Below are 17,652 nucleotides of genomic sequence, written 5' to 3'. Positions count from 1 at the left end.
TGGTGAAATTCCGAAAGAGTGGACTGTAGGTAATGCTGTTCCATTTTTTAAAACTAAGGTAGCAAAGACAAGCCAGGGAACTACAGGCCAGGAAGCCTGACATCAGTGGTAAGCAAGTTATTGGAGAGTATACTGAAGGGCAGGATCAACCAACATTTGTCCCTAATGAGACTATGACTATCCAGTCATCATGGATTTGTGCGTGGGATGTCATATCTGATAAATCAATTACAATTTTTTTGAAAAGGTACCCAAGAGGAGAGAGGAGGGTAGGGCATGCATGTTGTCCACATGGACTTTAGTGATCCCTTTGGTAAGGTCCCGCGTGGCAGCAAGTCATGAAAGGTAGGTCGCATGGGATCCAGGGAGAGCTAGCTAATTGGATTCAAAATTGACTCAATGGTAGGAAGCAGAGGGTGATGGCTGAAGGTTGTTTCTTGGACTGGAGGCCTGTGACTAGTGGTGTGCCACAGGGGTGGTGCTAGGACCTTTGTTATTTGTTATCTATAAAAATAATCTGGATGTGAATGTATGAGACTTGATTCGTAAGTTTGCAGATGTTACAATTGGGCAGTTTCGTCGATAGCAAGGAAGGTTATCAAAAATTACAGAGGGATCTCGATCAGATGGGTAAGTGAGTTGAGGATTGGCAACTGCAATTCACTGCAGAAAAGTGTGAGGTGTTGCACTTTGGAAAGTCAAACTAAGGTTGGTCTTATATAGTAAATGGTAAGGTCCTGAGGAGTGTTGTGGAACAGCGGGACCTAGGAGTACAAGTACATAGTTCACTGAAATCAGTGTAGACAGGGTGGTGAATGAGGCATTTAGCATGCTGGCCTTCATTGGTACAGGCATTGAGACGTTATGTTACAGTTGCATAAATCATTGGCGAGGCCACACCCGGGGTACTGTGCACAGTTTTGGTCACCATGTTATTGGAAAGACATAGTTAGACTGGAAAGTATCTGAAGAAGATTTACGAGGATGTTGCTAGGACTAGTAGGCCTGAGTTATATGGAAAGGTTGGACTGGATAGGACTTTATTCCTTGGAACATAGGAGAATAAGGGTGACCTTATTGAGGTTTATAAACTCATGAGAGGCATGGATTGAACAAATGTCTATATTCTTTTTCCCAGGGAATGGGGAATTGAAAACTGTCAAATGTCATTTCCCTTTCAGAAATCCATGCTGGATTTGTAGAATCTCATTGCATGTCCTGACATTATACCTTTTTAATAGGCCAACATTTTTTCTAATCCTAAAATCAAGCTAAATAGTTTATATTTCCCTGCTCCAAAAACAGGAATTGCTGGAAAAGCTCAGCAGGTCTGGCAGCACTGTGGACAGAAATCGGAGGGACCATTTCGGGTCCAGTGACCCTTAAGAAAGGGTCACTGGACCCGAAATGTTAACTCCATTTTCTCTCCACAGGTGCTGCCAGACTTGCTGAGTTTTCTGAAAATTCCTTATTTCTGAGTTTTGGCATCTGAAGATCTTTCTATTCTTATTTTGTATTTTGCTGTTGTCTCCGTCACTCCTTTTTTAAAAACAGCAGGTTTACCTTTGTCTGGAACTTTGCCAGATTTGTTCCCGTATTGATAGAATCACGAAGATAACAACCAACGCATCCACTATTTTCATGATAATGGGAACTGCAGATGCTGGAGAATCCAAGATAATAAAATGTGAGGCTGGATGAACACAGCAAGCCCAGCAGCATCTCAGGAGCACATGGCCACCTCATTTAGTAACCTGAGATGCAAATTCAGACCTCGGGAATTTATCAGCCTTCAGTCCCATTAATTTTTCCAGTACTTCTTTCTTTAAATAGTACTAATTTCCTTCAATTTGTCCTTCCTAACAGAAACATGCTTCCTTGGCATCTCTGTTAAGTTTGGATTGAGGATTGGCTATCTGACAGAAGGCAGAGAGTTGGGATAAAAGGCTCTTTTTCAGAATGGCAACCGGTAATGAGTGGTGTCCAGCAGGGTTCAGTGTTGGGGCCGCAGCTGTTCACTTTATATATTAATGGTCTGGCTGAAGGGACTGGGGGCATTCTGGCGAAGTTTGCCGATGATACAAAGATAGATGGACAGGCAGGTAGTACCAAGGAGGTGGGGAAGCTGCAGAAAGATTTAGACAGTTTAGGTGAGTGGTCCAGGAAATGGCTGATGAAATTCAATGTGAGTAAATGTGAGGTTTTGCACTTTGGAAAAAAGAAAACAGGCATGGACTATTTTCTAAATGGTGAGAAAATTCGCAAAGCAGAAGTACAAAGGGATCTGGGAGCGTTGGTCCTGGATTCTCTGAAGGTTAACTTGCAGGTAGAGTCTGTAATTAAGAAAGCAAATGGAATGTTGTTGTTTATCTCAAGAGGGTTGGAATATAAAAGCAGCGATGTGCTTCTGAGGCTTTATAAAGCTCTAGTTAGGCCTCATTTAGAATACTGTGTCCAATTTTGGGCCCCACACCTCAGGAAGGACATATTAGCCCTGGAGCGTGTCCAGCGGAGATTCACACGGATGATCCCTGGAATGGTAGGTTTATCGTATGATGAGCGGCTAAGGATCCTGGGATTGTACTCATTAGAGTTTAGAAGGTTGAGGGGAGATCTAATAGAAGCTTACAAGATAATGTATGGTTGAGAAGGGGTGGACGCTAGGAAGTTGTTTTCGTTAGGCGGGGAGACTAGGACACGTGGGCACAGCCTTAAAATTAGAGGTGGTAAATTTAAAACTGAAATGAGATGACATTTTTTCACCCAGAGAGTGGTGGGCTTGTGGAAGTCATTGCCTCGGAGTGCAGTGGAAGCCGGGACGTTGGATGCCTTCATGGCAGAGATTGACAAATTCTTGATCTCAGAAGGAATCAAGGGCCACGGGGAGAGTGCAGGGAAGTGGAGTTGAAATGCCCATCAGCCATGATTTAAATGGCGGGAATGGATTTGATGGGCCGAATGGCCTTACTTCTACTCCTACGTCTTATGGTCTAAGTTATTTGTGCCTGCTTCTGTGAATCTGAACTAAAGTAGTTGCTTAATTGCACCAATTTCTTTGATCTCCATTACCAATTCACCCATTTCAGGATATAAAGGACTTGGCATTTATCTTCACTAATATTTTCCTTTTCATATACTGATAGACACTCTTACCGTCTGTGTTATGTTATGTTCTTTGCAAGTTTACTGTCATTCTATTTTTCTGCTCTTCAACAATCTTTTGGTCACTGTTTGCTGAACTCTAAACTCATTCCAATCTGCAAGTTTGCTAGTTTTTCCAGCAATTTTATATAACCTCTCTTTAGGACTAGTACTAACTTATTTTGTTAGCCACATATTCTTTTGCCTATTATGGAAAGAATGACTGTTGAAATGCATGCAGTCACTCCCAAACATTAGCCTATGTCATTTTTTCTGAATGAAGTTACTCAATCTATTGCAACTCATCCCTCAAATCTAAATAAAGGAAACTACAAATTATAAGATAATAAAATGTGAGGCTGGATGAACACAGCAGGCCAAGCAGCATCTCAGGAGCACAAAAGCTGACGTTTTGGGCCTAGATCCTTCATCAGAGGGACCTAGTTTCAAATTATGCCACTTCACTTCACTTTTTCCTCCCATTGAAGAGTTCTAGTAGGTCATGATCACTTTTCCCAGCAACCTCGCACAACAAGATTATTAATGAACCTTTTCTCATTTCACAAAATCAAATCTAGGATAGCCTGTTCCTTTGTCAGTTCCTGTATGTACCAGTCTAAGAGTCCTGTACATAATCTCATAATTACACTGCACCAAACTAATTCCTGAGGTGGTTTAACCAGTTTAAAATGTAGATTACAGTCACCAGTGATTATAATAGTCTCTTGCTGTATGCATGTCTAATTTGCTGTTGAATGCAACCTCTACCTACCGTTTTGAGGCCAATACTCAACTCCCATTAAACTTTTTTCCCCACTCCTTGTTGCTTCTTGATTCCACCCAGATTTATTCTGCATCTACATTTTCTGAACCAGTATCCATTCTCACTATTGCATTGATTTCACTAAGAATACCACCCATCTCCTCTTCTAATTTGTCTGTCGTGCTTAAAAATGCAATACCCTCTGGTGCTCAGTTCCCTGCCTTAGTCATCCTATTGCTAAGCTCTATAATCACAACTATACTGTACCTACTTACAATTATTTGTGCTGTTTATTGTCTATTTTATTGAGGAAATGGAACATTGACATATGAAGTACCTTTAAATTTGTCTTTTTGACATTTGCACACATTTTTTTGTTATAACAGCCTTAAGAACAGTGAGTAGGAGGGCAATATCATAAGCCAGCCAACCTCTTTAAAAATCATTCTCATTCCAGGTTCAGAACTTGGACTGAAAAAAAAACCATTCATTCTGAAGGTGCATTTACTGCTTTTCTAAATCAGAACACTGTAATACTCACATGAAGATAACACTTCAGTAATGTTGTATCAATGATCTGGAGCAATTTTTTCTTTGACTTGATGATTGGCGTTCCTTCCACCAGGGGTGACGTGGTAGAGGGTTCTGAATCATGCAATTGCTTTACCAGATGGGTTCGTTTCTTGGAAGAAATGTAAAAATTATAAACAAGTTAAAGAAGGACAACATGATTTCAAGAACGTTGGCTTTAAATCCACTGTGTGTTTTACTATGAGATCACTATATGCTTCATTCCACTGCTCACAGCAGACGTTTGCCCACATTAAATTCTGCATATCTTCACAGGTGGATACAAACTACCTCCAGTCCAATGATATTCACACACACCAGGAAGTACACTAATCTTTCCAGTTATCTCCAAATCCTAGGGTACTTCCACACTGCTCCATAAATAAGATTCCTGCATCACCCACTCCACATGGCATAATCATGTCAAGCAAATCAGCCTACTGATTCAAGTTCTTTTCTTTATGCTAAATATTGAACAAACCCAGCTCCCGTCCAGGTACATTTACTTTGAGCAGGTCTTGAGCTCACAGGCACATTCATTCACAAGAGGTTATGTATATGCCCTACATCATCTTTTTAGGTTCATATAAATCCATTAGGTTGGAAACACATGGGAATTTTTACCTGTGTCAAGTAGTCTATAAGTGCTAAGTGTGCTTTCTCCAGTTCTGCAGTAGATAGTGTGGGAAGAGGATTTGGATACTGAAGTTGTTTCCTGTAGTCAGCAGGCAACAGGTCTGGATACAGCCCAATTACATGAGTGGGATCTGAAAAATCAAATACAAAAAAGTTAATGAAGGGTATGTAATGAATTTAAGTCAACTCTACTTGGAAACAAAATCTGTCTAACAACTTTAGCAGGCTATCACAGAGCCACAGAACTATACAGCATGGAAACAGACCCTTCTGTCCAACTCGTCCATGCTGACCAGACATCCTAAATAAATCTAGTCCATTTGACCCTTACCCCTCTAAACCCTTCCTATTCATATATCCATCCCGATGCCTTTTAAGTATTGTAATTGTACCAGCCTCCACCACTCCCTCCGGCAGTTTACTCCATGCATGCATCATCCTCTGCATGAGTAAGTTGCCCCTTAGGTCCCTTTACAATCTTTTCCTTCTCACCTTGAACCTATGCCCTCTAGTTTTGGACTCTCCCACCCCCGGGGAAAAGACCTTGACTATTCATCCTCACCATGCCCCTCATGATTTTATAAACCATGAGGTTTATAACGTCACCTCTCATGGAAAATATTCGCAGCCAATTCAGCCTCTCCCTGTTGCTCAAACCCTCCAATCCTGGCAACAGTCCTGTACATCTTTTCTGAACCATTTCAAGTTTCACAACATCCTTCCAATAGCAGAGACAGCAGAACCAAATGCAATATTCCAAAAGTGGCCTAACCAATGTCCTGTACAGCTACAACATGATCTCGCAACTCCTACACTCAATGCACTGACCAATAGAGTCAAGCATACCAAACACCTTCTTCACTATCCTGCCTACCTGTGACTCTACTTTGAAGGAACAATGAATCTGCACTCAAAGGTCTCTTTGCTCAGCAACACTCTCCAGAGCTTCACTATTAAGTGCATTGGTACTGCCTTGATTTACCTATCCAAAATGCAACACCTTACATTTATCTAAATTAACTTCTATTTGCCACTCATCGGCCCATTGGCCCAACTGATCAAGGTCCCGTTGAACTCTGAGGCAACATTCTTCAGTGCCATATTTTGACATGTTCAAAATCAGTGCTTCTCACTGCTTAAAAAGTGATCACCCAAATATGCTTCAAAACTCTTCAGTTTGCAAATAATTTCATAAGTTAACCATCCCTCCAATTCCATTAATGCATCAAATTTGTAGTGGTACCATCTTCCCTTGTATTCTCACATGTTGACATTACAGCCATCATAGAGCTGTTGACTCTAAGTTAATTTCCAAGGTCTCCAAATACATATTACCTTCTTTCTCTCTCTTTCTCCTTTTCAACAGGAGCAGCTTTAAAATATAAGTTCAGTGTCAGTGATCAACAGTTCATGCTTATTAGAATTGATGAATGGAATAAAAAGAAAGCAATAAGAAGTATTTTTAGAGAAGATATCAATTCTTTCTTTTCTTTTGAGCCTTACTTCTGTACTGCACTGTAAATATAGTTGATCCAAATTATAAACAATAAGGCCATGTTCTCACCTGTGCCGAGCTTAGCAAAGACCTGCATGGAGTCATCAAAGCGTTTTTGGCAAAACAGATTGAATGCAAACAGGTTCTGAATATGGTGAATCTGCTGCCACTTATCACTGTCGGAGTCGTCTTTCATTTTCTGAAACAAAAACAGCAACTCTTCAGACAAATACTCAAGCATGGGTGACCTGTCATGGATTTTTTCCTAAAGTTTCAAATTATCACAGGACACCCAGCACCCAAATACAAAATTGAATTGAATAAGTGGATTTTGGAACAGAAAAGGTTAATGTAAGACTCAGTCTTACTCTGTTCTCCATTCAATCACCAATTTGCCTGAAATTTGCTTCTCTGTTCCTTGTTTAAGGTGCTCCTTAAAACACACATTTCCAGCTTTTGGTCAAATGGTGTAATATCTCCTTGTGTAGCTTGATGTCTTATTTGTATATATTATGTTCCTGTGCACCTCAGAACATTTTACCACCTAACGAAAGCACTCAGGAAATAAAGCACAGTAAACAATATATTTCTTCGGTTTGAGTAAGTCCTGACATAATTGAACAATGAACTAGGGAATAAGCTACTTTACCTTGTCCTTACTATTCTGCCTGCAGTGGAAACATTTGTCTGTTGATAGGACTGACTGCTGTAAATTACTTGTGTAGTTTAAGTTCTATACTCAGAAAAAGGGCACACTCCACCTCACCATGTTTCATTAATGCCATATTACATGAAAATAGATTAATAACAAATTTTGAACCTAAACGTGGGCATTTATGAGCTACTGTAGGTCACCGTGCACCAGAAGCAGAACTGTACACAATGGTCAGAAACATCCTTCACTCATATCACCAGAATCAAGCCCGATGACCAAATCTTGCACAATGAGCTGTGTAGAGGAGCTTAAAATAAGACGGGCTGTGGAAGGTGCATGTTATAAAGAGAGAAACAATCCCACAAATAATAGATTAGGTCAAAGTTTTCAAGTGCAGCCACATTCAGTTGAGAATAGTGTGTAAAGTTAAGCAATAATGAAAGGTAGAAGTTCCATGAGATACCCCATCCTAAATAACGGTGGAGCTCTGCACTTGAATGTAAAACACAAGGTTGAAGTATTCATTAGCACCTTCAGACAGAGTTCTAAATGGATGATCATTCTTGACATCCTCTTGAAGTCCCCACCATCACAGATACCATTTATACCAATGATTGTGTTCCAGGAATAAATGCATCCCCAGTCAAGCAGTTCCAGTACAAGCCACAAAATCACCATCTACCCAATAACATGGAAAATGTCCAAGGTACTTCTTGTTCACAGAAAACAAAATCAGCTAATCAGCATATTTTCACAGGAGTTGGAAAGTGTAACTGACAGCATTACCAAGCAGCACTAATGCAGCAATAACCCACTGATCAATGTTCTTGTTGGTCACACCAGTATAACTTGTTTAAATACCTCATTACAGACACAGAAGTCCAAATGCGGTCAAAAGTGCCAAAATTCAGAGGGCAGATGAAAGCAACTGTATTTTCCATTAAGGCAGTAAGTACTTAGCTCAGAGTGATACCTTCTGTGTCAAACAGTTGATAGGCAGCACAGAAAAAGTCAGTGGCCGGAATCAGTAAAAAATGTTAAATTGTGTAGTGGTGAGTTCATTTGTTTACACAAGAATTATTGTTCTCTAAAGGTATCGGAACTGTAGTAGCAAACAGCTCAATGTGACAAAATGGCTGCTTGTGTTTTTTTGAAGCTGACGCAATAGAATCTTAGCAGGTTGGGGCTAGAATGCAGACATTTTTGACAAGGGTATCTAGGATAGAAACCATTTGACTTGAAGTTTCCTATTCTAACATGAAATGGAAAGCTTGACTCACCTTATATGAGCCCTTTTAAATATTGATAATTACATATTAAAGTAGACACATTCATATTAAAAAGTAGCTTAAATGTACTGGACATTTGGAAATTTAATTAGATTTCTGTAGACAGTCAGCATTGGACGCAGAGACTAGTTTCAATAAACACACTTAGAGAACCTTGATAAAGGTACCAGCTCGATCGAAGTTCGTTATTTAGAAGAAAAGTCTGATCCAACAATAATCAAGTCTGTTCAGGCAACTGTCACTGCATGTTAAATGAACCTATATGGGTATGTTAAAATTATAAATAAAAACAGACAGACAATCTAACATTAAGGGATTCAGCTGAATTTTCTTTTAAGTAAAAACTATAGGCAGTAAAGAGAAACTTTCACTCCATCAGCAGGAAAATTAGAACAACAGAAAAGATATAAAAACAAGATAACTTCGTAACAATACAAGAAACAAATAACATAGCAAGGGCGGGTGAAGCTGAAACAATTGTAAAACAGGTTCGCTATCACCTCGTGAGAATAAACAATCATTGCTTCACAGCCGAATGAACAGAGAAAGAATGCCAAAGGAAAATGACAAAACAAGGAAGAGAAAGAAGTCAAGTCCCCTAGAACCTTAAAAAATACAAACGAGCTTTTTTTTCCCAAAATGACTTTATAAAGCTGTAAAAATGATTGAATTTCATTCCTATCAATGGGATTTGAATAGGTGCTATTCTATTTAGTAAAGAGAATTTGTATGAAAAGTATTTAAAGTAATGACAATAAATAATAGTATCAAACTTCTGTTTTAAATCATCTTGCAGCATAAAAATAGTTGATCTATTAACAGGGAGCTGCTAGGCAGAGAGAATGTGTTTGTTGGACCTTTCAAAATTGTGCAAGAGGGAAGCTGCTCGCCGAATCATCAGCTACGTCACAGAATCGTAGTATTAACTGTAACTATGATTAATTTGATAAAATAACTTTATACTAGAGCTGATCTTACGAACTTTACAACAACTGGTAAAAATTAACATCCTTTCCAATCTTTTGTAGTAAGGTTAGCAAAGGATTATAAATTGCAGGACAGAATTTTAAAAGTCATTGGTAACAAGCAAATGTATGTTACAACTGGCAATTGTCTGGGAAGGGATATAGCAGCCAGTATTGGAATGTGATCAGTAAGATGTATTGCAAGAGCCCACGGATAGGTGATTGGGATCTGGGGTTGACCATTATGTTGCATATCATTGATTGGGTATTCACAGGATTGGACATGCAGGTTAGAGTGTAAGCTTTGATGTCAATGTTGCGTTTAACTACTGTTATGCAGTATGTATACATAACCTGTACTTTATTGGGAAAGGTAGAGAGTATACTAGAGATCCCTCCAATGCTGCGTTGGTAAGGAATTCCGAATAAAGATCGAGTTGTGCAGCTGAACACGGCACTCAGGCTCCTCTTTAAAATGCCTCTTCAACAGTAACATTTCAGGGACTTTAGTTCACAATGATTTCAATATTTCACAGTGGCTTTTGTAGAGCTTATTGTAAAATCAAAATAGCTACATCTATCACAAAGGCTTTCCTTTAAGTGAGTACTTACCTGTGAATTCTGTGCAAGGGTAAAACATGTCAACTTTTATGCACTGCTGATAAATAAATAAATTTACAAACTGGCACTATGAAAACAAATAGTTGGAGCATTGCCTCAATATCTGCAGCTTGAGGAAGAGGAGATTAATCTATGTAAAATGCTGACTAAATTAGTTAGGATTCAGTTATAAATGAAGCAGCTCAAAACAGAAAGCAGAAGAGAATTAAACCAAAAATAGTAAATGAAATAGTAAGTTTGAATTCTAAGAAGGAAAATCAGAAGACACGGAAAGTAAGAAGAGAAAAGCTAAAATGTTCAAAGTAAGAGAAAAGGAAAGCTTTGAAATAGAAGGAAAAAGGGAATCCAAGAAATTTGAAATGGAAAGGAAAGGCTTTCATTACATGGACTGGGACTAGCAGGAAGTCTTGCTGATGGATCAGATTTAACTTGGAACTTTGATTTGGCAAAATATACTTAATAATTATATTCAATAGGGAGAGAGTGTTAAAACATATTGTGTCTTATTTGAAGTTCTTGGAGAACTGAGGGTTTGAGATATAAAGGTGTGATCTTATTGAGGTTTATAAAATCACGACGGGCACAGAGAAGGTGAATGACAAAGGTTTTTTCCCTGGAATGGAGGAATTCAAAATTAGGGTTATATTTTTTAAACAGTGAGAGGAGAAAGATTAAAAAAAACATGAGGGGCAATTTCTTCACGCAGTCATTCATGTTTGGAATGAGATGACAGAGGAAGTGGTAAAGACAGATACACGGTAGAGACAGATACAATAATGACATTTAGAAGGCTTCTAGACGAGTACATGAATAGGAAAGGTTTGGAGGAATATAGGCCAAGCACAGGCAGGTGGGGCTAATCTAATTTGGGAACATGTTTGGTGTGGACAGGTTGAACTGAAGAGTCATATATAATGGAAACATACCCTATGACTCTGTCTGTATCCACAGACTTCTGTCTTCATCTTATTTAGAAAAATTTCTCCATCCTCTTCGCTCCAAGTTGCGTCATACTATTTATTCATGCCACTGCACTGAATTGCATGTATTGATCTGTCTTATCTGTATCTTGATCATTTCTTCCTTGAACGTGCCTTACTGTGTCTCTGGCTGTAACTGTTTTTATATTCTAATTTTATACAATCAAATACACCTTGTTCTTTATAAATGCATTCAGTAAAAATTACGTGGAGTAGTCTAGTATATACTTCACTTCTCTCAACAGGGAACACATTAGTTAACCATTGATCCTAAGCCATGATTTGACATAATACTGCAAAATTGCAGCCAAAGGTCATTTCAACTAATAAATGCAGGAAGAGATGGAGCAAAAACCTTGAATACACACAGAACTTGCAGGCTAATTTCACAAGACATGCATTTGTGAAAGTAAATGTTGAAAATACTTACAGCAAGCTGCAAGGCCAATTCAAATTGTTTGTCCTGAAGAAGCTGTCGGATCTGAGTTGCAATTGAAACCGGTACCAGTCGCCATACAAAGTGATTGCTAGCCACATAAACAATGTTAGGCCTGGGAAATGGTGACCAGTAGGAGAGAAAGACAGGCAAAGAAATCAACATTGGATTGTTCATTACAACTATCCAGCTTGCTAGTTTAATCATAAATGTTGCCAGGTAATCATTAAATCATTTCATCATTAAATTATTTCTGTAAGTTGAGGGGTCTTGTGGTGCAGTGGTAGTGTCCTTGCGTTTGAGTTCAAGTCCCCCCTGCTCCAGAGATGTGTTGTAGCATCTCTGAACAGGTTGACTACAAAATATATATTTTTGTGAGATGGTAAGCAACCTTCTTAGAAAAAGAACAGCAGTCAGGTGGAATCAGCTTGATTTTTGCATGGTTCTGGTGTTCATTTGCTCATTACTTTGAAAAACCACACCATTCTTTAAAGCAAGAAAGTGCTTCATCATAATTCAATCAATAGTGGTAAATATAGACATCTAGGCCACTGTTTCTCTTTGACTGCTAGAACAATGTTGATCTTATGGATGAGTGGAAAGTAGCCTCAGAATGAAGATGGCTGAAGCAAAACAAGACTCAGACTGCCTGTCGTGTTGTGATACAGAAAGATGACATCAGTGTGGAAATAGGGAAGAAATTAAAGACTTACTCACTTACTGATTTGTATGAATGTAAGGTAATATAGTAGATTTAAAAAACACACAAATAAGATTAGATTAGATTAGATTCCCTACAGTGTGGAAACAGGCCCTTCGGCCCAACAAGTCCACACTGCCCATTGAAGCATCTCACCCAGACCGATCCCCCTATAACCCACACACCCCTGAGCACTATGGGCATTTTAGCATGGCCAATCACATCTTTAGACTGTGGGAGGAAACCCACACAGACACAGGGAGAATGTGCAAAGTCCACGCAGACAGTCGCCCGAGGCTGGAATCGAACCCGGGTCCCTGGCGCTGTGAGGCTGCAGTGCTAACCACTGAGCCACCATGCAGCCCTGAGCTTTTGGAATATAAAGCCAAGGGATGATAAATAGCCCTTATATTATTGGAATAAGTTTTATTGTGCTGTCTAAACTATTGACTCCACACTACAGGAACAATATTGTGGCTATATAGACTGCTGCGCATGTCTCATTATTTCAGATGTATAAATATGCATTCTGCAGGCAACAGTAACATTGAGTGCAAACAATGTTGCCACTGAGCTGAGAATAAGCAGTGCCATCTAGAGGATGTGGAGGTGTTCTGCCACATTAAATACTGTACCAGCAGGTTGTTGAGAAGATTAAAGGTGCCACACAATAAATAAATTAGCCACATAAAACAAAACTGTACCATCAGCAACAGAACAGTATTATTGATTAATGTATAAAAGTATATAGATAACACATATACAATATAAAATTTGGAACAGTCTTGATAAGGTGCACATGGCAAGGATGATTTTGTTTTTGTGGATGAGTCCAGAATTGGGGGGCACTATTTGAAAACTAGAGAGCACCCTTTTAGGATGGAGACGAGAGATTTTGGAACCCTCATGTCTTAAGGCAGTGGACGTGGGGAGAAAATCAATACTTTTAAAAAAGGTAGAGATAAATAGTTTCTTGTTAGGCAAAGGAACTGAAGATCATGACGGTCAGAAGGGAATGTGAAATTCAGAACACAAACAAATCAAAATATTTTATTGAAAGGCATAACAGACTCAAGGGGCTGAATGGGCCACTTCTGCTCCTAAATCGTATGTTCATATGTACTCACTTTAATAATTTGTGGTACTGCATTCAAATCCCCATTCCATAGGACACTTCAATTTTCAAGCTATATAATGATTTTGTTCTCAGTTGACAAAAACAGCCTCCTTGGAAGTATCAACTTCCTGAAACAAGAAAAACCCGAAAGAACTGCAGATGCTGGAAATCAGAGACTAAAACAGAAACTGCAGGAAAAACTCAGCAGGTCTGGAAGCATCTGTGGAGAGAAATCAAAGTTAATCTTTTGTCTGTCCAGTTACTCTTCTTCAGTACCCTTTCTTCCAGCAATTACTGTTTCTGGTTCAACTTCCTGAAAACCTTTTCTATGTTTTGGCAAGATGCCACAATTGTCACATGCATTCTTACTTACCCTCCTGATGTGATAAAACGTGGCCTCTGCAGCTCCACACTCTGTACCAGCAGGCGTGGCTCAAAGGTACGGATCTCCACATATCGTGGTAGCACTGCTATGATATAAGGTGACTGATGTTCTATTGGAAACAATCGTATAAAATAATGCAGTTGCTTAGAAACAACTTTTTTTTTAAAGCTGGTGTATTTGCTTTAGCAGAAAGTCTGTTTAGTGTTTTTGTCTTTAAGGTTTCCACTAACAAGTATTTCTAATGCACATTTAGTGTGGCCATTTGTTCAAAATCAGTTCCCTATGTTGATTTAACTAATCTCAGTTAAATCATTTGTGGGACTACAAGTATTTTCAATGGCAATAGTATGAGAGGCTAATAATTTGTGATTCCACAATTCAGCTCTTCTTGATATCATGTGGAATGAATCAAATAGGCTTAAGTGTGGCATCTGTACGTTGGGGACCGCAAGAGGAAGCAGAGATGGATCTTTCAATTGGCATTTCTGGCTGACGATGATTGCAATTCAACCTTACCAGTTGCACTGATGTACTGGACACACCTATCACTGAAGATGGGGATTTTAGGGGGGCATCTACCGCCATCAATTAAGTTTTAAAATTATTAAATTATCAATTATTAACTTGTAAAATAAATCTGGAATTTAGAAAATCTATTGATGACCATAAAATCATTGTTGATTATTGGAAAAACCCTGGTTTAATGCCCTTCTGGGAAGGAAATTTACCATTCTCACCTGGACTGGCCTATATGTGGCTCTCAATTGCCCTCTGAAATGGCCTAGCAAACCATTCGGTTATATCAATCGCTACCAAGTCTCAAAGAAATGAAACTGGACAACTCATCTGGCATCAACAACACCTTTCAAACCCAGAATCACTTCAGTATAGAAGGACAAAAGCAGTAGATATGTATGAAGACCACTACCTTAAAGGTCACCCCCAATGCACTCATCATCCTGGCTTGGAAATATATTACCATTCCTTCACAGCCAATGCGTCAAAATCCTGGAATTCTCTCCCTAATGGCATTGTAGATCAACCCACAGCAGGTGAGCTACAGCGGTTCAAGAAGGCAGCTCACTACCACTTTCTCAAGGCCAACTAGGGATAGGCCATAAATGCTGGCCAGTCAGTGACACCCACAAGCCACGAACGAATAAAAAGTTGCTCAACACCATTCACAACCAAATGTGACAAGACTGTGGAATTTAGATCTAATCCACTGGTTGATGGATCACTTAACTCTGCCTATCACATGCAGCTCCCACTACCTGGCATTCAAGCAGGCTTACATTTTAGCTCCATTAGATTTATGATAATCATATTTGGGGCATTTGCAAGCTATGAGGCTATAGATTCTGGCAGGATACAATTTTGCTGCTAAAAATTGCCCTCGGTAATTCATGAATGTTCTGTTTTGAAATCTAGCCCATTCAGATTTTGTTCTGCCAGTGCCACACAACACAATGGAGGATATCCTCATCTCCAGAATTATTGGTTTTTCCAATAATTGGTCACTTTCACCAATACTGTCGCCAACTGATGCATCTGTAATAAGGAAATCAGAGAAAGCAACATCAAGTAGATTTTGCCCTACCATGGGTTTGCGCGTCACTACAGCAGACCCAGTCTAATCAACCCCTTCACTCTGTTAGCTTGGTTAGTAATGATGCTGCAAAGCCAGTCTGGTGACTGAGCAAAGTCTGTGTCCTTACTATCATCAGTGCTTCTTCAATTTGGTATTCAACACAGACTAGTACCTGCTCATCAGCTGTGGCTTGGAGTGGGTGGTTGCCTTACTCATGACCTGAGATGAGATTTCATAGGGCCTAGAGTCAACGTTGAGCACTGCAAGGATGACTCCCTCTTGGCTGCATTCTACTGTGCTACCACCTCGGGTGGGTCTGGCTGCAGATGGGACAGGTCATACTCAAGGATGGCAATGCTGTCTGGGTCATAGTCATACTCACTAGGTTATACTTTTCAGACAAGGTCAGGCTGATGCTTAACTAGTCTGTGGGGGTGCTTTCCCAATTTCAGCACAGACCCCTTGATGTTCAGAAAAAGGATTGTGCAGGGTCAATTGTGACGAGTTTGCCATTGCCACGTCTGACGCTTAGGTTAACGGTAGGTTCCATTCCTTTTCTACTTTGTAGTGGCTGGATACACTTCGATAGCTTGGCAGTCATTTCAGAGGTGATTTAAGAGTCACATGGCTGTAGTTCTGGAAGTCAGGCTAAGTAAGGCAAGTAGATTTCATCGCTCATTAGTAAACCAGATGGATTTTTATGGCAAGTGAGAATAGTGTCATGATCACTATGACTGAAACTAGCTTATAACTTTAATTTTTTAAATTAAAATTGATTTCATCTACCGCCACGGCAAGATCTGAACCAATGTCCCCCCAGTGCTATACAAGGAACTCTAGATTCCTAGGCCAATGACAATACCACTACACCACAGCCTACTCTAATTCCTTTGACAAAATGGGCTTTCAGTATCTGTCTCGACAAATTTCCCCTCTCCCAACCAAAAGTAGGTGCATAAAAGTAAAAGAATAAAAATGGAGAGGAAACTAAATGGGAGTAGTGGAATTAGTATACAATAAATAGTCAATCATACATCTAAAGGAGAGAACACAGTTTATTAATAACATTCTCTACGTATAAATCAATTGTTTTATAGTTTGCACTGTATCCTCTGCCAAAATTGGGATGTAAATCTGGACCGCCACCGGGGTCTCTCTCGATTCCGCAATCGGTCAATGAACACTCGCAGTGTATGGCTCCTTGAAACTTTGCTCTTTATTTTCTTCAATTGGCCGGGTACAGATCATCCAGAATCACAGAAGATGAGCACTTCCGTACTTTTTGGAGGAGCTGCACATCATAGGTTAATACAAAGACATTTTATACTTTTCTTAAAGCAGAGTACATGGTGTGATTGCATAGTGTTTTCAATGAATTTCCAATCAATACATGATGCTGCCTCATTGACAGTTACCTAATCCAATAGTATTAACTGGTCAACAACTTATGTCACAATGCTTAGGTTACTGAATTGTCCCACGATATAGCGCCATAACATTTGCCACTGAAGGTCAGCTAGAATGGTTAGTACTGCATTATCTTTTCATTACAAGATTATTTATGCTGTAGCCCTAGCAGAATGCGAGGTTCCCAGGCTCAAACAGCAGATCTAGCAGAATTCACAGTTTGCAGGCTAGAAGCCATTTTGTTGCCAACTTGCACAGCAGCCATCTTGTGCCTGCACCCAAATTACAGACTCATAGGGAGAGGTCCCCAATAGATAAGTCAAGCACCCGCCTGACCTTGTCCGAAAGGCATTATCTAGTGAGCATGAATATGACGCAGACAACATTACCATCCTTGAGTACGACCTGTTCCATCTGCCGGGGAGACCCACCAGAGGTGACAGCACAGGAGTATACAGTTTTCTCTACATTTAAAATTGCTGAGAGGATGTAGGTTTTGAAGGATTGTGGAAAATGGATTTATTTCAAGTCTGACAGAAATAGTGAATTTGTTTTTTTGTTTGGAAAGAGGTAACTATGGACATTGAAGTTTTTATTTAAATAAACTTAATCAAAAACAGAAGACTGATGATAATGTGATAATGGGAACTGCAGATGCTGGAGAATCCAAGATAATAAAACGTGAGGCTGGATGAACACAGCAGGCCCAGCAGCATCTCAGGAGCACAAAAGCTGACATTTCGGGCCTAGACCCTTCATCAGAGAGGGGGATGGGGTGAGGGTTCTGGAATAAATAGGGGGGGGGGGGGGGGGGGGGGGGAGGGGGACCGAAGATGGAGAGAAAAGAAGATAGGTGGAGAGAGTATAGGTGGGGAAGTAGGGAGGGGATAGGTCAGTCCAG

General features: G+C 39.7%; 1 protein-coding gene across 2 annotated transcripts in view; it reads right to left on the bottom strand.

Moving 5' to 3' along the window:
* vps39 (VPS39 subunit of HOPS complex) overlaps positions 1 to 17,652 on the bottom strand; it is a 104,327-nt gene that overhangs the window by 48,782 nt on the left and 37,893 nt on the right. For both annotated transcript variants that reach the window (XM_048538316.2, XM_048538317.2), the window contains exons 9-13: positions 13,742 to 13,862; positions 11,546 to 11,666; positions 6,675 to 6,804; positions 5,099 to 5,241; positions 4,446 to 4,586 (exon numbers count right to left, since the gene is read on the bottom strand). In XM_048538316.2, coding sequence (XP_048394273.1) covers positions 4,446 to 4,586; positions 5,099 to 5,241; positions 6,675 to 6,804; positions 11,546 to 11,666; positions 13,742 to 13,862 — 656 coding nt within the window. The remainder of the gene's footprint in view (positions 1 to 4,445; positions 4,587 to 5,098; positions 5,242 to 6,674; positions 6,805 to 11,545; positions 11,667 to 13,741; positions 13,863 to 17,652) is intronic.

Source organism: Stegostoma tigrinum, chromosome 10 (assembly GCF_030684315.1).
Source record: "Stegostoma tigrinum isolate sSteTig4 chromosome 10, sSteTig4.hap1, whole genome shotgun sequence".
NCBI lineage: Eukaryota > Metazoa > Chordata > Chondrichthyes > Orectolobiformes > Stegostomatidae > Stegostoma > Stegostoma tigrinum.
Note: the sequence above shows the minus strand (reverse complement) of the source record. Positions and strands in the feature narration are given on the sequence as shown.